The sequence below is a fragment of the Xenopus laevis genome, chromosome 5L, assembly GCF_017654675.1.
Source record: "Xenopus laevis strain J_2021 chromosome 5L, Xenopus_laevis_v10.1, whole genome shotgun sequence".
Classification (NCBI taxonomy): Eukaryota; Metazoa; Chordata; class Amphibia; order Anura; family Pipidae; genus Xenopus; species Xenopus laevis.
In genome coordinates this window covers 38,162,007-38,183,817 of record NC_054379.1, presented here as the reverse complement: position 1 = coordinate 38,183,817, position 21,811 = coordinate 38,162,007, and the positions used below count along the sequence as shown (strand labels likewise).

Sequence of the window (21,811 nt, the reverse complement as noted above, 5' to 3'; positions counted from 1 at the left end):
GTCCAGAATGGGAATGGCACCTATGTTTCCTACTGTCCTCACTGTCAGCAGCGCAAGAGAGTTATTGTGGGCTTAGCACCGGTTGCGCACCACTATTTTACGAGAGACTTCACTGGGGCTGTCTTTCACTCTACCTGGGGAGGCAACGGCTGGGGCAGATTTTGCACTTACTGTACGTGCACCCTGTGTGCAACCCAAAAAGTGCGCGCCAGTGCCTTATGCGCCATTTTTCTAAGGCGTGCGTCTGCACCATATGTCACTGCTAGGGGAGGGGCCATTCTTCGCACTCTCCATTGTGCGCCCAGGCAGCTACTTCCCATTGATTCTGGAGGAGGTTCCATTACTAGCAGACTCACCACACTGGGCAGAACTCTTCCCCAGCTTCTCTGCAGCGCAGCCCCCCCTCCTGTTTTAAGAACACAACAGGGCAGTACTTCTGACACAGTGGGGTTTTTAGCTATTGCCACAGGGCAGCAGGTGTTGTAATTACTGCCTTATCAGGCTTTACTCTCCTCCAAGGCTTTGAAAATGCCTCCCCAGGGTACTGCTGGAAGCAGTTTATGTATATAACCTACATTATATGTATATTGTTAACTTAATTCCTCTCTTGCAGGAACAGCTTGTGTACACCATGTCTGAAGGTACAGGTGATAACCTTTTTTCCAGGCCAGCAACTACTTCATCGGTTAAGTATTTAACTTGTGCCAAATGCCACATCTGGTCACAAGGACCCTCTGTGTTCAACGTGCAAGCCACCTGAGGCAGTTTCGGAAACTTCAGAACTCCGTCCTCAGGTAAGCCAAGCCTCCCATGGGGACCCATCAGGCCAGCCCCGGGACTCCACCCCCCTGGACTCCCAGCCTCCCCCAGAATGGGCATCTAAGATTGCCACCGGCATTCCTTTTGGGAAATTGGCTCTCTCCCTTGATAAACTGCTAGCGTGGCTAGATAAGCCTCGGCCTAAGCCTCCAAAATGTAGAGCCCCCTCTCCTTCCGAGGATGAGTGTGAGGCGGAGTCCATCACTACTTCATCCCTGCCGCCTGACTCCGAGGAGGATCCGGCTCTGTCTGATGGTGAACTCTCTCACATTTCCGACCCAGAGGAAGAGGAATCCCCCCCAAACTCTCCTCCGAGGCCATTGATTCCCTCATTTCAGTATTAGAGACCCTTCACTTAAAGGAGCCTGAACCTAGTTGCAGTACCTCCTCGTTTAAGTGTGGCAGCAGGTCCTCCCCTTCCTTTCCCTCTCATGCTCAACTCGAGCAAATTATCCAACAGGAATGGTACAAGCCAGAGGGATGTTTCCAGGCTAACCGCCGTTTTCTCAAACTATATCCTTTTCCACAGGATCTAACGGAAAAGTGGACCTCCCCACCTTCGGTGGATGCGCCTGTCTCTCGACTATCTAAGGACACTTACCAGTTCCTGATGCAGCCTCCTTTAAGGACTACATGGACAAGAAGCTTGAGGGCATTCTAAGTTCCCTCTTCTCTGCTTCAGGTACCTCCCTCCGGCCGGTTCTAGACTCGGCTTGGGTAAGTAGAGCTGTCCAAACTTGGTCGGACACTTTATGCCAAGCGATTGCCACAAGGGTCCCCCGTGAAGAACTCGCTCATTTGGCCTTGCAAATCAAGGAGGCCGACTACCTATGTGAAGCCTCCCTCGATGCGCTACAGGTGATTAGCAGAACTTCAGCCGACTTGACTTGTCGGTATCGGTTCGCAGATCTCTATGGATGAAACTGCGGACTTGTCTTCAAAAAAGTCTCTCACGACACTCCACCACCTGCAGAGGACGCTTGCCATCCTGGCAGTCCCGCAAGCCCACGTCTGCATTACTCACCCCTTCTTCCCTTCAGTGACTCAGCCATAGGGGGGGAGACTTTGCAGGTTTGCCGACTCCTGGAAGAATCTGACTCAAGACGCCTGGGTACACGAGGTCGTGAGTCAGGGCTACCACCTAGAATTCGCTTCTCTCCCGCCCCGCCGGTTCTTCATGTCCAGATATCCTCAGGGGCATCAAAAGGCTCAGGCGCTGCACGACGTGATCAGCAAGCTTATCCGTTCAGAGGTCATCATCCCTTTTCCAACTGAGGAGAGATTCTGAGGCTATTACTCAAACTTGTTTGTAGTTCCCAAGTAGGATGGATCTGTTCGGCCAATCCTGGACCTCAAGGAACTCCATACTTTCTTTCGACCGCGAAGGTTCAAGTTGGAATCCCTCAGGTCTGTCATCGCGGCCCCAATTTTCTGTCCCCATCAGAGATTCTTGCGATTTGCCATCCAAAATCACCACTTCCAACTCACAGACCTTCCCCTTGGCCCGAATTCGGCCCCTCGTGTCTTTACCAAGATCATGTCGGTGGCCACTGCTTTAATCCGCACCAGGGGGATCTCCATAACTCCTTATCTGATCGATCTCCTGATCAAGGCACCTTCCTTTGCAGTGGCCCAGCACATCACCCTTGTTCGATTACAGGAGTTTGGTTGGTTCATCAACCTGGACAAGTCCTCTTTAACCCCAAGCCAATCCATGGTCTTCCTCAGGATGCAGTTCAACACCCAGACACAAACTGTCCCAGTGACAAGGTCCAGCATCTACGGACCCTCGTGCGGTCTCTCCTCTCGAAGTCCCACACCGCGAGATTCTACATGAAGGTGTTGGGAGTCATGGTTTCGATGATAGAATCAGTTCCCTTCACACAGCGTCACCTCTGGGAGCTTCAGTGGAATATTCTTGCGACCTGGAGGCACAAATCCCTTCTCCTGGAATTTTGTTTATCCCACAGGACTCGAGTCTCTCTTCTCTGGTTGATGCAAACCAGTCACCTGACCAGGGGCAGACCCCTAGAAGAACCACAATGGTGTCTGCTCACCACAGATGCAAGCCTCTCTGGTTGGGGAGCAGTGCATCAGTATATGAGCAGTGCAGAGGGTCGGTCAGCGCAGGGTCGCTGGTCTCTATCGGAACAATGTCTTCACATCAACCTTCTTGAGATACGGGCAATCCGACTCGCCTGTCAGCCATCTTCATTCCAGGTCTCTTAAACTGGGAAGCAGACTATCTCAGCAGACAATCCCTAGATCCCTGCGAGTGGCCTCTAAAGGACAACATCTTCCACAAGATCACTCAAAGATGGGGGACGCCAGAGGTCGATCACGTCACAATCGTAAAGTTCCTCTCTTCTTTGCAAGGTCCAGGGACCCTCTGGCGGCAGACGCCCTCACCTCTCCCTGGGACTTCCACCTCGCGTTCATTCCAAGAAAGATCAAGAAGCTTCAGAGAGAACACACTACTCTCATCCTCATAGCTCCAACATGGCCCCGTCGATCCTGGGTCTCGGATCTAGTACATCTCTCAGTAGAGGAACCTTGGCCTCTCATCCTGGACCTTCTCTCTCAGGGTCCAATCCTTCACCACTGTCCTGCCAACCTCAATTTGATGGCGTGGCTACTGAAACCGCGATCATGAGACGGAAGGGGTTCTCTGATGCTGTCATTCTACCATGCGTGCAGCCCGCAAACTGGTCTCTGCCAAGACGTACCATCGGGTCTGGTTCACTTACCTCTGGTGGTGCCAATGTAATGGTTTAAATTCATTGAAGTTTTCCACTCCACACCTTCTGGCCTTATACAGGAGGGACTGTCCCTGGACATGTTCCTCGGATCACTGAAATCTCAGTTTTCGGCACTTCCATTCTGTTCCAAAGACCTCTCGCCTTGCTCCCAGATCTTCAGGGAATGGCCCACATAAAACTCCCGGTACTTTCACCGGTTCCAAATTGGGACTTAACCCTAGTCCTACGTGCCCTGCAACACGCTCCCTTTAAACCCATGGATTCTATTCCACTTCAGTGGCTCACATAGAAAACAGTTTTTTCTGCTGGCTATTGCCTCAGCACGGAGAGTATCTGAGATCTCTGCCCTCTCCTGTAGATCTCCTCTGTTGACCTTCCACAACGACAGGGCAGTACTTCATACTTCTCCCTCTTTTCTTCCCAAGGTGGTTTCCACTTTCCACCTCAACCAGGAAATTACGATTCCTACCTTCTGCCCATCCCTTTACAATGCGAAGGAAGCAGCACTGCACACCTTCGACCCCGTTAGGGCCCTCAAGTTTTACCTGCACCGGGTCGAGGATATCCGTCTATCGGACTCCTTGTTCGTCCTTCCCTCGGGCCCTCAGAGGCACACCAGCTACTTAGACCACCATATCCCGATGGATAAAACAGGCCATCCAGAGATCCTATTCATCACAGGGTCAGGTTCCCCCAGACCAATCAGGGCATATTCCACCAGAGGGCTTTTCGAAACCAAGCCTCAGCGGAACAAGGCTGCAACGTGGACTTCAATCCATACTTTTGCCAAATTTTACCAGTTTGGCACCTTGTGGCATCTGACACCCGCTACGGCAGGAAGGTACTTCAGGCTGCAGTGGCTAGTTCCACGTAGGCCTCTACTTCCCGCCCTAGATTCAGGGGACAGCTTTGGTACGTCCCCACTGTCCCTGTGTCCCCCAACAGACCTAGAGAAAAGGAGATTGTGTACTCACCGTTAAATCTCTTTCTCTTCAGTCGCTTGGGGGACACAGGGCTTCCCTCCCAGGATAGAGGCCTTCTCTTGGCTTCAGACTTGATTGACTCAACCATCTGTTCTTCTTGTAATTAGTTATCAGATTTTCTGTTGATTATTAATAACCTCCTGTTTCTCCTTTGGTACGAACTGAGTGTCTCTGCCTACAGAGGAGGGGTATAGCAGGAGGAGGAGGGATCAAGTTTCTATTTTTTTTTATTGTGTCCTGCCTCCTAGTGGTTCCAGCTATACCCCACTGTCCCTGTGTCCCCCAAGCGACTGAAGAGAAAGAGATTTAACGGTGAGTACACAAAATCTCCTTATCGCAAAGTTGCTTAGAATAATGTTTACTTTTATTAGGCAATCTTTTATTTTGGGGTTGACCTGCCCTTTAAAAGGAGAATTCAACCCGTAGTTTAAAAACTACCTCCCCACCAGCCTACCTGCCCCCCTGGCAAATGCCCCTAATTTTTTTACTCACCCCTCCGTGCAGATTCTGGCCTTGGAGCTCACGCCAGCCTTCTTCTTCTCTGGCAATCTTCGTGTATTGACAGCATTTTCGGCGCATGTGCAGTTGGAGTAAATTTCCGGTCCTGAATAGCTGCGCATGCGCCAAACGTCACTGAGAACTTCGTGACTTTCGTCACATGCGCAGTGGTTCGGAACCGGAAATTTACTCCAACTGAGCATGTGCCGAAAAAGTCAGAAGAAAGAAGATGGCAACCGTGAACTCCCGAGGCCAGAATCTGCACAAAGGGGTGAGTAAAAGATATGGGGCATTTGCCCGGGGGGGCAGGTAGGCTGGGGGGGCGGAGGGTCTACCCAGGGTAAGGGGGGAGGGGGTGTTTAAACTATGGATTGAATTCTCCTTTAAGTTCTCTGCAGGGGTTTTAGAGCTGCCCAACACCCTGTATACAACTAGAAGCTGTAACTTCTTTAACTTTAATTCACACCCTTATTGATCAGGTATTGAAAAAAAGCTTATGGTAAAGGAAAAAATTCTGTAAACAAGTGATTTTTATTACCTGCAACCTCTTTTCCAGAAATTTGTTTCCCCCTTCCAAGCCATATGAATGCTCATAAGGGTAACTCCAGTCTCGAATTAAAAACATAAGAGTCTAGAGGAGAAAAGAGAAGCGAGTTGATTATGCTAGTGGCTGTGATAAATTTTGAGCTGCGGGTGTTCCTGGTTCTACAGTTTCCCACATAGAAGCTTAGCTAATGCAAGACTTATTAGTAGTAACTTCCATCACCAAGCAGAAGGGTTTCAAATAAATCTGGATTTAGAATATTTTAATAACCACAGAAATGGAAGGTTAAATGAGGAACCCTTGGACTAATGAAAGAGCCATAGCAGAGAAGGTCTTTTTCGCTGGCCAATCACTTTTTACAGTACCCACTTCCCTATGTTACAAATTTATTCAATACCTGGAAGGGTTTTTTGTAAATTTCTTCCATCGCAAGTCGTCCATACTCTGTAAAAAGCTACAAAGCAAAGGATTAGAAAAGCAGCAAACAGTTGAAATAAAACAGACCTATTAGGCATGTCCCCAACTGCTGCCCATTAAAAATATTAAAACCCATTTTCACTTTAATGATTTTGACATTATGAATAGCTCCATTATACTGTAAACCAGCAATGATACAGTCTCCCATAAGGTCATGTGTAAAGATTTGTTTACCTGCAAATGCTGCAGATCATCTTCTTGAATGTTCTGTGATAAGTTATATACCTGTGGACACGCAATGAAGAATTATAAGAAACAGATAATATAGTGAATAAAGTACCCCCTCTTGTAAAATATAAGGATATTATAAGTTACCGAGGAGTTTCATGACAATATAGAAACACGAGGCCGAAGGCCGAGTGCTTTTATACTGGTCATGGAACTCCGAGGTAACTTCTAATATCCTCATATTTTGCAACAGGGGGTACTTTTTTTATTATAATACACAAATTTCAGTGAGTCATGTGACCGAAATGACATCAGAACTCACCGTTTATAACTGATGACATCAGAACTCACCGTTTATAAGGATATAATTTACAAGATATTCATGGCTTTTGTGTATTATAAAAGTCATAATCCCTGGTCAGCGTATAACATAAATAGTAACACGGTACCTGAGAGTGAAAAAAGACACACAGTGATACCTGCCTAACTGCTAGCTGGTCCAGACAAAGGAGAAAACACCAGAGAGGCTTCAGATGGGGTATTTTCCTGACTCCAAAAGGGCAATTGGGCCTGTCACTGGATAAACCTTGGATTTAGGGTTCATTTCAGGGTTTGGTTACAGTTAGTTGCCGTTTACTGTGTAATGCTATATTAACACATACAGTTGAAACACAGTAGTACCCAGAAAAAGTGCTCATTTGTGCTCTGGCAGTGAGATTTGCATTTGCAACCTTACACTACAAAAAGCTATTTGCAGATGAACATTTTGTTTCTGTGCTACATAATCACACATAGTTGCAACACGAGTAGAGAAGCTACAACAAAAACAGAGAGAACAGTTGGGGAGATAAAATATTCTTAATAGAGGTAAAGAATGGATATGGAGGAAAAATGTGTGTTTAATTACACAAAACATACAAGATCAATCATTTGGAGCTGCGTGTTTGAGGAAGCAATAGTTAGACAAATTAGCAGCTACCCAGCTGACTTGGGAATGGGCCCCTTTAGTTTGACCAGATATATTATCAGATAAACAATGTTTATAGAAATATTTACTGTCCCTTTACGATACAAGGGAAATTGCATGGTGAACTTGGCTGGAGACACATCTAGAAAGAGGCTTGACATTTACCAGAAAACAGCTTTTTGCACAGCAGGTTATGAATATTTAAACTGGAAACTCAAATCTTGAATTTCCATTACTCTGCTGGATAAATCAATGGCTTTATTGCAGTTTAAACCCTGGTTTTAGAAGATATAATATGAACTACAAGAAATTGTGTTTACAAGGATGCAAACCATAGGTTCTTAAATAAGGTGGTACTTGTACAAATGCAGTATAATAAATAACCCTTTTGTAAGTAAACTGAACTATTACTGTCCATTTATAAACCCAGTAAGAAGAGGAGACACTCTATAATACAGTGGTGGATTTTAATAATGCCGCATAATAATCATGACAACTAACAGTCTCTAACCACAGTCTCTAACCATATATGTCTAAGGTGCAGAGACACACGTGAAGATTCAGGAGATTTAGTTCTTTGGGAGACTAATCTCCCTGAACTGCCTTCCCGTCGGCTAGAATCTAAATCGCCGGTTTTAGTTTTCTGAAGTCGACATCCTGCCGGCGATTTAGATTCTAGCCGTCGGGAAGGCAGTTCAGGGGGAGTTTAGTCGCCCGAAGATCTCCCCGAATCTTCGCGTGTGTCTGCCCCAACACTGGCCTGACAGAAACATTGCGCTTACCAGCATGCAGTTCCTATGTTGTTGGGGGGTAATGGGTTAAATAATAATCTCACTATGGTTCCCATGTATGGCTTCTTAGGCCTTTAGGACTTTCCAGGCTAAGGTCACACTATGCCAGTGGATGACAAACTACAAGCAGCAGCTACTGATCTTTCCTTGTGGCACAAGACATGAGCTGAATGGGTAAAGCAGGAGGTTCATTACAGTTTCCTATTTGTGTCAGTAAGAAGAGAAGATTGTGATAAGGGGCTGCACACTACTCACCTGTACAGAACTGGTCATTGTGCTTAAAGCAAAAACAGTTGCACAATCTTTAATAGTTGACTGGCTGTCAAAGGCTCCCTGAGTGTCCATAAGGATGACCGCAACCTAAAAAGGAAAATAGACCAAAAAAAAGAAGGAAAAAGTCTAAATAAAGAGTTAAAAAAAAGGAAAATAGATTGCATGTTAGAAGAAGTGTACATGACAGGTAATCCCTGGTCTTAACCTTTTTTTTAACTCTTAGTATGTTATAGAATTTTCTATTACTATGAACTTTGCAATATGTTTTCATTAATTATTTTTTCATTGTTAAATATCAAAATGTGAAAAAAGGGACTTAACCTCCAGGGCTCTATCAATGAATTGAACAAGATCCAAAAAGTTTAAAAAGGCAATATTTATTAACAACCATGCCCCAAATCTAGGTTAAAACAAATTAAAAACCAAACAAGGTGCAGCAAATGGGAGGAGGGATCCCTCTCCTAAATTATTTGACCCCACCACCTGCCTTATATTAGAGCAGGTGGGAAGAACAAATCATGTATATGGCCGCTGCAGCTGTGGGACAGACCGCTGGGTCTATGAGAATAATTACATTTTAGTAGTTAGGCACACATCTATGCCAATAATTATATCCAGTGGTTAATGGTCACACAGCTGATAAGGCACCAAGCTGAAATAGTAAATGGCAGCTGCAGCGGCCATATACATGATTTGTTCTTCCCACCTGCTTTAATATAAGGCAGGTGGTGGGGTCAAATAATTTAGGAGAGGGATCCCTCCTCCCATTTGCTGCACCTTGTTTGTTTTTTAATTTGTTTTAACCTAGATTTGGGGCATGGTTGTTAATAAATATTGCCTTTTTAAACTATTTGGATCTTGTTCAATTCAATTCATTGATAGAGCCCTGGAGGTTAAGTCCCTTTTTTCACATTTTGATACTTAACTTATTTGTGGACACTCCTTGGACTCTTTTCAATGACAATAATAATTATCTACTGTCTGGCTTGTTCATTTTTAAAGTGTAAGTATTTTTTCATTGTTTTTGTATAGTTTGCCTTCCTCTTCTACACCTCTCCAGCTTTTAAATGGGTGTCACTGACCCCAGCACCCAAAAATCTATTGCTCTGTGAGCTTGCATTTTTACTTGTACTTTTTCATCCTTATCTTTCCATTCAGGCCCTCTCCTATTCATATTCCAGTCTCTCATTAAAACCACTGCTTTGCTGCTGAGGTAAACAACACCCTAGCAACCAGATAGTTAATTCAAAACTGGGGAGCTGCTGAATAAAAAGCTAAATACCTGAAAAAAACCACAAAAAAATACATGAAAACCAATTACAAAATATCTCAGAATATCAATATCTATGTCATAAAAACATTATATTTAAAGGTGAACTACCCCTTTAAGTGTATATGACAGTTAGGATCTGGGTTCAAGTTGCTAAATGTTGAGCTGCACATGAATAAGTCGTAAAGAGGGGGGCCTAGTCACAGAATAGGTGTAGAATAAGCTTAAAACTTTATTTCAGTATATATTCATTTTAATACGAGTTTACCATAAGATACAAGGCCTTTTTCATACAATACCCCTGTCCTACTTCGTCCAGCCTACAAAGTTTCAAATTATGTATCAACCTATATACTAATAAGAAAAGGCCCCCACATTTTACGCTTTAAGGGGACCAGAAAAAAATTGAGAGAAATCTAGGAAAATGTAAATCAGGGAAATGCATTATATCTTGTTGGGGATGTAAACTTAAGGTTTCACTGTATAATGTAAGTATTGCACCCCTAAGTCTGTAAGTTTTGTCTTCCTGTAAGTTTTGAGACCTTACAGAGCCATACCCCATCAAGGAACTAAAAATACTATTTTATTGTTTAAAACTTCCCACGAAATGTCCTCATACTAAACAGGAACATTTATTTTAGCATTTAGCTTGAAAAAGAAAGATCACTATTGTTCCTATTTCTACCAAGTGTTTCTGAAAGCAGGGAAGTGGCCTAAAAGCACAAATAAATTGGACCTGTCATCCAGACATAAAAAGCCGTATAATAAAAGTTATTTTCCAAATAAACATGAAATCCAAATTCTTTTTTTTTTTTTTTTAAATTAAATCGTTCATAGCTGTTGTAAACTCGTTTAAAAATCTCAGCCGTCAATCAAATATTGGCTGCCCTTTCTCTATGCCTTAGGCAATTACTTTCACTTTCCATTCAGCACTTCCTAGATGTCACTGCTCTCCACACATTCCCCGTTCTCTTCACCATTTAATTGTGTAGCCAGTAGTGATGTGCGGGTCAGGGTTTTCCTGATCCACACCAAACCCTAACCCGCCCTGCTGCAGCCCGCACCCGCGTTTCCCCGCCTATGACGTCACAATGACAACACAAAAGGGGCGGGGTGAGCAGACGCAATACTAACACTGGAACCCGGAAGACGGATGCCGGCATTTGAAGGTGGCGGGCGGGGAGAGCAGGAGAAGAGCTCAACCCACACTCACCCGCGAGGAGCAGTGCGAGATCGACCCGAACCCGTCCGACCCGCGGGTATCGGGTCGGCCCGCACATCACTTGTAGCCAGGGCATGGGGATGGACATCAGGTCCCCCATTCTGGTGCAAAAACAAGATTCTGAGATGATGCAAGACTTAATTGAAACAAAACTGCAATAAATGAGATTGAAATATGATAAGACCACTATTTCATCTACAATGTAGCAAGCCAGCTAGTTCAGGAAAGTTATCTAAATGTGTCTAAAACTTAACTTTTAATTTAAGCGCCAATAAAAACTTGCTAGCGCAGCCTTACACACACTCACAGAATATTCCTCTCATAGCTGTGCAGGACCATGTCCTTAAAATCACACTATTTCCTGAACTAGTTGGCTTGCTCCGTTGTAGATGAAATAGTGGTCTTATCACATTTCAATCTAATTTGTTGCAATTTTGTTTCAATTCAGTATTATGCCAACCTGCGGGAAATGGTTTCTAGATAATTTACCTTGCTCTATATACCAGTTTATGATGCAAGACTTGCCTTAATAACAGTGTCCACAAAATGGCTCCTGCCTGCTTGTTATAACTATGAATTCCCAGACTGAAGGAAACAAGATTCAAATAACTTATACAGAGTAGTTAAAGTTCATTTAGCTTGACTAACAAGATAAAATAGGATTTGGAATAATTTTTTTGGGCGACGGATACAAATTAAATTTTTTCCCTATCCATCTATTACCTCTGAGTGAGGTAATAGATGTATAGGGGAAAAAATTAATTTGTACTTTTTGTTGTTGCCTAATTAAAACTCCCAGCTACCACTAACAAATACATTGTAATGTGTAGCATTGTAAAATTTCAGAGGGGCTGTTGTAAGAAGCCACAGACTGTGACTATTTATTTGGCCTGTGGGGGCTGTTCAGGCAACTGAAATGCCAGGGACTATTTTGAACCCCAGTTTGGATGTCTGTCAGCGTAACTGTAGTGGTCAAAAACAACCTTGTGCTGATGAAAAGCAAAAGACAATCAGAACTTTCCTGGGTCAGGAGCAAAGCAGGGAGGACGGGGCTGCACAGTGGGGAGAGGGAGAGAACATCTCAAACTCAAAGGTGGCTGAGAACTTTCATACAGGGAGGGAGGGAGGAAGGAATATTCCAGTAAACTAAACCAGTAAAAGAGGAGGGAGCAAGAGGAGAGACCAAATGTAATCTGAAGACCTACTACGTAGGGGCAGATTTAAAAATAAAAACTCACCCATGTTCTATTCATTCCTATGGGATTTTTGGAAGTGTATTTATCAATGGGTGAAAGTTGGAACTCACCATTTAATAAATACGGTTCTACAAATACCATAGGAATGAACAGAGCATGGGTGATTTTATTTAATAAGCTCTAAACTCATACATTGATAAATCTGCCCCCTAAGCAGTATTTTAAAAATGGTAGGACATTTTAACTAGGTCTAGAAGATTATTTTATTCAATAAATTTATCAATGTGTGAGTTTAGAGCTTATTAAATAAAATCACCCATGCTCTGTTCATTCCTATGGTATTTGTAGAACCGTATTTATTAAATGGTGAGTTGAATAGTAAAATAGTTTTTACTATTTCTCATTTAAATTGGGTTGCTCACCTTTAAATGAACTTTTATTATGATGTAGAGAGTTATATTCTGAGACAATTTGCAACGGTTTTCCATTTTTATTTTATTTGTGTTTTTTTGTTATTTAACTTTTTATTCAGCAGCTCTCCAGTTTGCAATTTCAGCAATATGGTTAGTAGGGTCTAAATTACCCTAGCAACCATGCATTGATTTGAATAAGACTGGAATATGAATCATTAAATATACCTTACAAAGCATTTGTTTTTAGATGGGGTCAGTGACCCACATTTCAAAGCTGGAAAGAGTCAGACGAAGAAAGCAAATAATTGAAAAACTAAAAATGAAGACCAATTAAAAAGTTGCTAAAATGAGCCATGCTGTAACATACTAAATGTTAACTTAAAGGTGAACCAAACAAAAACACAAGCTTGGTAGACTTACTGTAAGTAGAAAAAGGAGCCCAGATGATATAAAAAGTAGAAGATCTTTATTAGGACATATTCAAGTTTGATGCGTTTCGTGCCAAAGATGGGCACTTACTCAATTGTTTTTGCTTGATTATAACTAATTACATGGCCCTTCGACTGGGTGTCTATTTGGGATCAGACTACTGTGAATGATTTTGACTTAATGGAATAAGAATTTTTTCAAATCTACATTGACTTTTGGACCATGCTCTATTATTAGAGGTACACACCATAGCCATATCATTTATTTTTAAAGGTGAACCACCCCTTTTAAGTATTTCAAGTAGCAACATATGCTGCAGCACTGTACTATATTAGGGTGCATACATTATACCTAGAGATTCCATCCAAAAAGAGACTGACACTAGAGATACAGACGGCCTTTGCTTGTTACAGCTTACACAATAACTGGAATGTTGAAATGCCTATCCCCGATACAGTTCTGTACAGCTGCACTGACAGCTGGGAGGTTTAAATTCTTGTTCACTGTCTGAAAAAAGCAGCATTGCCCTTATGAAATATGAATTATTATTTTTTGCCCATTCTGCACTAGTGCATAGATGTAGAAGGTAAACAACACACTAAATAGTGCTGTATTGCCTAATGTGAATAGAATGTACTTACATTAAAATTTAATGGCAACATGAATCTTTAAAATTACAAACACAGAGAAATAGAATACACGGAGAAGGCTGCATAATTTTTTACACAGATATATGGGATTCCTCCGGAAACTATGATGGTTTGTCTCTGACTTGAAGGGATCATTAACCCACTCCCTTTAGGCAAGCAGAGTCATTCAACCCATCCCTCATCTTGTTCCATGTTGACGTTATAGATTCTGGGACTTGATCACTCTGTTTTTCATGGTGGCCAGAGCATAAATTTTCCCTTCACAAAGGAATTAGGTGAAGGAGGGGTTGCATTACACTGCGAGCCTAAGGGAGGTGGGGGATATGGTCCCTGCAAGTCAAAACATCATGGTGTCCTCTTACACACACTTACTCAGAATGGATTTTGCTCATGTAAGAAGGAGTTGTGTTTTGTTCTTTAAAGGGATACTGTCATGGGAAAAAGTTTTTTTTCAAAATGAATCCGTTAATAGTGCTGCTCCAGCAGAATTCTGCACTGAAATCCATTTCTCAAAGGAGCAAACACATTTTTTTATATTCAATTTTGAAATCTGACATGGGGCTAGACATATTGTCAATTTCCCAGCTGCCCCAAGTCATGTGACTAGTGCTCTGATAAACTTCAATCACTCTTTACTGCAAGTTGGAGTGATATCACCCCCTCCCTTTTTCCCCCCAGCAGCCTAACAACAGAACAACGGGAAGGTAACCAGATAACAGCTCTCTAACACAAGATAACAGCTGCCTGGTAGATCTAAGAACAGCACTCAATAGTAAAAACCCATGTCTCACTGAGACACATTCAGTTACATTGAGAAGGAAAAACAGCAGCCTGCCAGAAAGCATTTTTCTCCTAAAGTGCAGGCACAAGTCACATGACCAGGGGCAGCTGGGAAATTGACAAAATGTCTAGCCCCATGTCAGATTTCAAAATTGAATATAAAAAAAAATCTGTTTGCTCCTTTGAGAAATGGATTTCAGTGCAGAATTCTGCTGGAGCAGCACTATTAACTGATGCGTTTTGTAAAAAAACATGTTTTCCGATGACAGGATACCTTTAAGCTCATGCTAAAAGGGAAAATGTTATCCACTTATTCATAATGATGCTCTTACCTTGGAACCGTCTGGTTTCTCTACAACAAATACTTCACTCCATATCTGTATGCCTGTAGTCTCCCGTTCACATCCCCCTCTCCATGTAAAACCTGTTAAGGGTTCATAATTCCCACCTATCCAAGAGGAGCTCTAGAAACAGAAATAACAAATGAAAATAAAATTATTTTGCTAATTTTCTTTAGAACTAGAAGTGGTCAGTCTGAGATTTCCCAGATAAAAATGCGAAAAAACCCAATGTTTTCATGAGCGGGAAAAAACAAACATGACTGAAATACACAGGAAAGTATTATGCACCATGTGCCATAGCCCTAAGGCTCCCACCCTACTTCTGTATATTAAATCCAGGTCATAAATCAAGCCAGTACCTTTATATTTTGTCCCTTCTATTTTTAGCCAAACGTATGGTCAGTCCAGATCTGCTATGTTATTATACACTGTGGATTATGAATCCTGGATTCAGTGCATCCATAGTTAATGATAGATAAAAACATTTCTGTATCAGCCATAGCTCCAAGAATATCTAGGGCAGCAAATAAGAGCTCACACTAATTAACCTTCAGGATTCAAGTTGATCTAGGAGTGCAAATAGTAATGCTCTCCTAATCTCACCATAACCAACCTTCCAGCTTGGCCTGGGACCTCCATCAGAAATCATGGGAGCCATAATGTCTCTCACATCTCCTTTTTAATCTATATCTATCTATATCTATATCTATATCTATATAATACCAAAGTGTCAAGAATATCCTTTAAATTATAACAGCTCTTACTGATGTAATCAATTATAAACGGAGCAAAGTGATGTGATTTTTGTCACACGACTCACTAAAACATGTGTATTATAATAAATGAAGTACCCCTTGTTGGAAAATATGAGGATATTAGAAGTCACCTTGGAGTTCCATAACCTTCAGCCTTGTGCTTTTATATGGCCATTGAACGCCTTGGTGACTTATAATATCCTTTTACAATAGGGGATACTTAATTCACTATAAATATATATGGCTGACTACATATAATACACATGACACATAATGTCCAGTCACAGGAGGGTGAAGAATTGAGCAATAAGTGACAACTGTGGTGTGGGTTCATACAAGGTCCTATTTATTTTGCTCAGGTTGAACAAAGGTAAACATAGGTATATGCCACCCCTTTGGGAAAAAGAACATTGACAACAAATTCTATTGGCATACCATTGTTTACATCATACTAAAAGGTTAACTTTCCCTTCAAAAAGAAACAAAGAATAAGACTGTAGAGGAGGCATGACATATATGATATTAAAGTGGACCTGTCACCCAGACATAAAAAGCTGTACAATAAAAGTCCTTTTCAAATTAAACATGAAATCTAAATTTTTTTTTATTATTAAAGCATTCATAGCTGTCAATCAAATATTGCCTGCCCCTCCACTTCCTAGATGTCACTGTACTCCCCCCCCCCAGATCTCTTCACCATTTAATTGTGTAACCAGGGCATGGGGATGGAGATCGGGTCCCCCATTCTGGTGCACAAACAAGATTCTGAGATGATGCAAGGTTTGCCTTAATAACAGTGTCCACAAAATGGCTCCTGCCTGCTTGTTATAATTATGAATTCCCAGACTGAAGGAAACAAGATTCAAATAATTTATACAGTGTAATTAAAGTTAATTGTGCTTAACTAATGTGATAAAATAGGATTTGGAATATTTTTTTTTTGATGACAGGTCCACTTTAAGGTGTTTCAGTTGAGAAGATTTATTTGGTCAGAAAGCCGACCTTCCCAGCTGCTGAACAGATTCGAATGTTACTCTCACATGTGTCAGGTTGAATAACCAGCCAGTTCTTCCAGCAAATGTCTTACCGGATCATTCTACGCAACCTGACGAAAACAGAATCAATATTACTGCTCCAATGGGTACTTATTACATGCGAACCAGTGTTTCTATTATTGTAACCTTACATAAATAGCTCGTTATGTGTCACTGCTCTCATGAGAGTTCCCTCTACATTTATTAGGACATTATACAGGTATGGGACCTGTTATCCAGAATGCTCATGACCTGGGGATGTATCGGTAATCTGGATCTTCATACAAAGATTGTTAAAATTTGTTCAACCCACCGAATTAAAGCTGAAAGTCTGCAGTTCAACTGCATCCGAGTTGTTTCATTTAAAATTCATTGTGGTAATGTACAAAATTAGAAAACAGTTGTCTTTGTCCAAAGATTTATAGACCTAACTGTAAATAGCTTCTATTTTCTTCACTGACTTTAGGAAATGCAATCTGGAACAATCTATTTACCTGTTTATCCCCTTCATTCAAGTAAATGCCATTACTGAAAGAAAGCACTAATACATAACAGAATGTTACTGGATTCCAGTTATATGGCTGCATACAAAACACCAATCATTAATCAGATCATGTTTCCATTATAATAGAAGACTGCTCCACCACCAACAGCTCAGCAGGTGGTCACCACCAACAGCACAGCAGGTAGAGCAATACACAGGATGGATGGATGCTTAAAGGGATTCTGTCATGATTTTTATGATGTAGATTTTATTTCTAAATTACACTGCAAATAATTCACTCTACAATATAAAATTTAATTCCTGAACCAGCAAGTGTAATATTGGTGTGTAGGCACCATCTCAGGTCATTTTGCCTGGTCATGTGCTTTCAGAAAGAGCCAGAACTTTAAGATGGAACTGCTTTCTGGCAGGCTGCCGTTTCTCCTACTCAATGCAATTGGATGTGTCCTAGAGGGACCTGGACTTTACTAGAGAGCATTGTTCTTATATCTACAAGGCAGCTGTTATCTTGTGTTAGGGAGCTGCTATCTGGTTACCTTCCCATTGTTCTGCTGTTAGGCTGCTGTGGGGGGGGGGAGTCACATGACTGGGGACAGCTGGGAAACCGACAATAAATTTAAAATCTAATGTAAAAATCTGTGAATGGATTTCAGTGCAGAATTCTGCTGGAGCAGCACTATTAACCGGTGCATTTTGGAGGAAAAAAAAAACAACTTTTTTTCCCATGACAGTATACACCTTTAAATAAAGTATGGATTATATTAGGTGTAGAACTTTGTCAGTTTTATACACAAGATTTAATGCTAAAGAGAGAATTACTGTATATACCTGGCTGTACATGAAGCGGAGCATGAAGTCAAGCAGGAAAGATTTGCCTTTTCTGAATGCCCCTGCCACGGACAGTACAACCACATTGAGATCCCGGATATGATCCTGCATCAGTATGCTTTCCAATGCCGTCTCATCCAACTCAAAGTTATGATCATCTTCATGAGCCAGGACGATCTGGATTGGACGCGGTTTCTCCATAACTTCAGTGTCGGAATTAAGCTGGATCTCTTCCACAAAATTTTCATCTGCAAAGGAGAAATTGGAAGGGTTTAAATAAAAAACATATTTTCTGTTTGATTTTTTCAGAGCATGAAAATGCTTCCTGTGAAGATTTCATTACTTGAAATTATTCAGAGGGGGGGGGGTTCTTCATACCTTAAGTCTACTATAAAATCACGTACACATTAAATAAACCCAATAGGCTGGTTTTGCTTCCAATAAGGATTAATTATATCTTAGTTTGGATCAAATACAAGCTACTGTTTTATTATTACAGAGAAAAAGAAAATAGCTTTTAAAAAATTTAATTATTTAAATAAAAGTGGAGTCAATGGAAGACCTTCCATAATTCCTGTAATTCCGAGCTTTCCGGATAACAGATCACATTCCTGTACCAGAAAACTTAAATCTGGAACTGTGCTGGGAGTGCTACAGTGTTCCATAGTGCCACCAATTATTGCAAATACTCTTCAATAAATCTCTTAAAACCCTTGTGCTTCGTGTGAAAGGAGCAATTGAACTGAAACAAAGAAACAATACAGAAAGCATTAAGCTTTATGGTAGAGTCTCTGATGTGCCGGAAAAGTACTTAGCCAATTCCCCCAACCTTACATAAGCCATCTTGTTATTCAGCCTTCCGCACTCTGCATTTTCCATCTTTAGAGGACTAGCTATTGAATGGCTTGAGTATGCAGGATTCTCTGGATATGTTAAACGAAACCACTCAATATAGAAATGTCAACCTTTGAGTTACCCTTTAGTACGATGTATGATGTAGAGAGTCCAATTTGCAATTGGTTTTCAGTTTTTATTATCTGTGGTTTTTTGAGTCATTAAACTTATAAAACGGACGTCCAGTTAATAATTTCAGCCATCTGGTTGCTGGGGCAACATTACCTTAACAACCATGCACTGACTTGACTGTTACTCCTCATTCTGTCTTCATTCAGGAGTTGGGTGTCAGATATTCATTAACCGTTAGATCGAATACATCTTTAAGAGGGGCTCCTTTTGCCTACAAGATGCATTAGAGCTCACCATTAAAATCCCCAGACATCACGTCTCTCTACATGCAGAATTTGTGCAAAAGGCAGTTATTTTGTTAGATTGTTTGTACTGAAATCAGTTATTTGAGTGAGCTCTAATACATCTGCTTGGAAAGGAAGCCCCCTATAAGATATATTGGATCTAAAGGTGGCCATACACGGGCCGATAAAAGCTGCCGACAGACCAAGTCGGCAGCTTATTGGCCCGTGTATGGGGGCCCCCGACGGGCTTCCCCGATCGAGATCTGGCCGAAAGTCGGACAGATCTCGATCGGATGGGATTAAAAATACCGTCGGATCGCGGGCGCATCTGTTCGTTGATGCGGTCCCGCGATCCGACCGCCCGTTTGCGAATGCTAGGATCCGATCGTTGGGCCCTAGGGCCCACGATCGGATCTGCCCGACCTCAAGGTGGGCATATCGGAGGGAGATCCGCTCGTTGGCGACATCGCCAAACGAGCGGATCTATCCATGTATGGCCACCTTAACAGTCAATGACTATCTGACACCCAACTGCTGCATGAAGACAGAATGAAGAGAAACAGATGCTGAGTGAGGAATAGTGAAGATACAGTAAACTTGATTATTTTAGAAACGATGCAGCATTTTTTAATTGATTGTGTTTAGAAAGTTTCTTACTTCAGTATGAGGAAGCTTATACTTAATTTTAATTTTCAGTAGGGATGCACTAAATCCAGAATTCGGTCTTTTTCAGCAGGATTCGGGCGAATCCTTGTGCATGGCCAAACCGAATCCTAATTTGCATATGTAAATTATGTGTGGGAAAGGAAATCATGTTGACTGTCACAAAACAAGGAAGTACAAAACATTTTTCTCACCTTTTCCTTTTCTAATTTGCATATTGCAAGGATTAGGGAATTCGTCCGAATCCCAAAAAGTGGATTTGGTGCATCCCTAATTTTCACGAAAATTCCCTCTTTAAATCCCCCCAAAGAAATATCCATGAAGAGAAAAAGGGATAAAGGCACATGCCATTAAGGGTTTGGATTCATCAAACTGCAATCCTGGAAAAAGTGTTTGGATTGATCAAATCCCAAACCAAATTCTGGATTTGGAACGTTCTCTCTTTTGTTTGTATTTTTTTTTATCTTTCCACCTTTCTCCAAAAACAAAAGTACGCAGCACATTTCTGCCCATGTGGAATATCGGGCAGCCTGAAATAGCCACTTGACCTGCGGCATAACTGGGAGTGTGCATTATGGGCACATCATAAAGGGGGTTACTCAACTGAACCGTCTTATAAAATCCATATTTCTATAGCTGTAGCCTACCAGGTACATACTTGTACATGTATGGGATCTCTTATCAGGAAATCCTGAAAGTTCCAAAATACGGTAAGGTCAACTCCTATAGAATCCATTTTAAGCAAATGATTACATTTTTTAAAAATAATTTCCTTTTTCTCTAATAATTAACAGTAGTTTGTACTTGATGGGAACTAAGCTGCATGGAACCATATTGGTGGCAAAACGATCTTATTGCGTTTATGTAATGTTATAGCAGAGCTGTCAACCCCGCTATTTTTTCCGGACTTTTCTGTTCTTGACTTCTCTCCTCTAGTCTCATGTTACGGAATCCCATTTTTCCTATTTTTAAAATTCCAGGGTAGTAAACGTTCAGTGACATCAAGGTAGCATATGTGCATGTACGAGTAGCATCAAGTTGTTTCAGGAACATCCAGTTTTTTCAAACAAATTTTTGCGCATGGTGTCACTTCCGGATATCAGGGAAAATTTTTGGCTGTGTGACTTTCTGTATAGACCGACACACAGGGGCAGATTTATTATGGGGTTTTTTTTTAGGTCAAAACTGTCAAATTCGACTAGGGAATTATCCAAACTCATTTAGAGTTTTTTAAAAAAATTCAAATTAGATTTTCAAGATTCATATTTGACTATTCGCCACCTAAAACCTGCTGAATTGCTGTATAAGTCAATGGGAGTGGTTCAGTGACCAATTTGGAGATGTTTGTAGCCTTCCTGACATTCTTTTTTCTGGTCGAATTCAAATTGAGTCTTTGGGTATGTAAAATTCGACCGAGTTTGCCATATTTGATTCTTTTAATAAATGTTCCCCAATCGAATTTCGAATTCATGCGAGTTAAAAAAATAGAAACATGAAATTGAAATTTGACCCTTGATGAATGTGCCTCACAATGTTTGTTGATTGGTTGCTATAGGTTATACGTGTGTTGCTACTGTAAAGTCTATACTAATGCATTTACAGCTGGGAATGGCAAACGTCTGCCGTGTATATCTATCCTGGGAGCAACAGTACAACATGTTATCAAAGCCTGGTTTACAGCTCCTGAAACTAACAACCATCAGATCAGTCAGTCGGCCGCATCAAACTCACCTCTCTCTTTCATTAACTGATATATACCGCTCAGCTGCATAAAGTCTACACACGTGTTTCCCATGTCGGCTGAGAATACCCGTGTGCGCCATGTGGCAAAAGCATGCTGTACCGCCAGAAGATTTGCCGTACAAACTTGCAACAAATCTCTCAAGAAGTAGAAGGTGAAAGATCAGAGGAAATTTACAAGGTATATTACAACATAATAAGAATTAGAATATTAAAAGCCTGACTAAGGGGAATCTAAATGTAATAAAACTGATAAAGCGTTTCGCAATTAAACCTAATTTAATAAATCCAGATAGAACATTAATGGACTCTTTTTGGAAAATATGTGCCCCCTAGTGATGTGCGGGCCCAACCTGATACCCGCAGGTTGGGTGGGTTCGGACCGAAATCGCACTCTTCTAATCAGGTGGCGGGTTGAGCTCTTCTCCTGCTCTTCCCGCTCGCCACCGTCAAATG

General features: G+C 41.6%; 1 protein-coding gene across 3 annotated transcripts in view; it reads right to left on the bottom strand.

Moving 5' to 3' along the window:
- The window catches only part of atl2.L (atlastin GTPase 2 L homeolog), a 56,606-nt gene that overhangs the window by 13,566 nt on the left and 21,229 nt on the right, over positions 1-21,811 (bottom strand). For all 3 annotated transcript variants that reach the window (XM_041562192.1, XM_018261902.2, NM_001092538.1), the window contains 6 exon segments: positions 17,703-17,950; positions 14,572-14,703; positions 8,262-8,366; positions 6,255-6,305; positions 6,001-6,057; positions 5,598-5,690 (listed from right to left, as the gene is read on the bottom strand). In XM_041562192.1, the coding sequence (XP_041418126.1) occupies positions 5,598-5,690; positions 6,001-6,057; positions 6,255-6,305; positions 8,262-8,366; positions 14,572-14,703; positions 17,703-17,950 (686 nt within the window).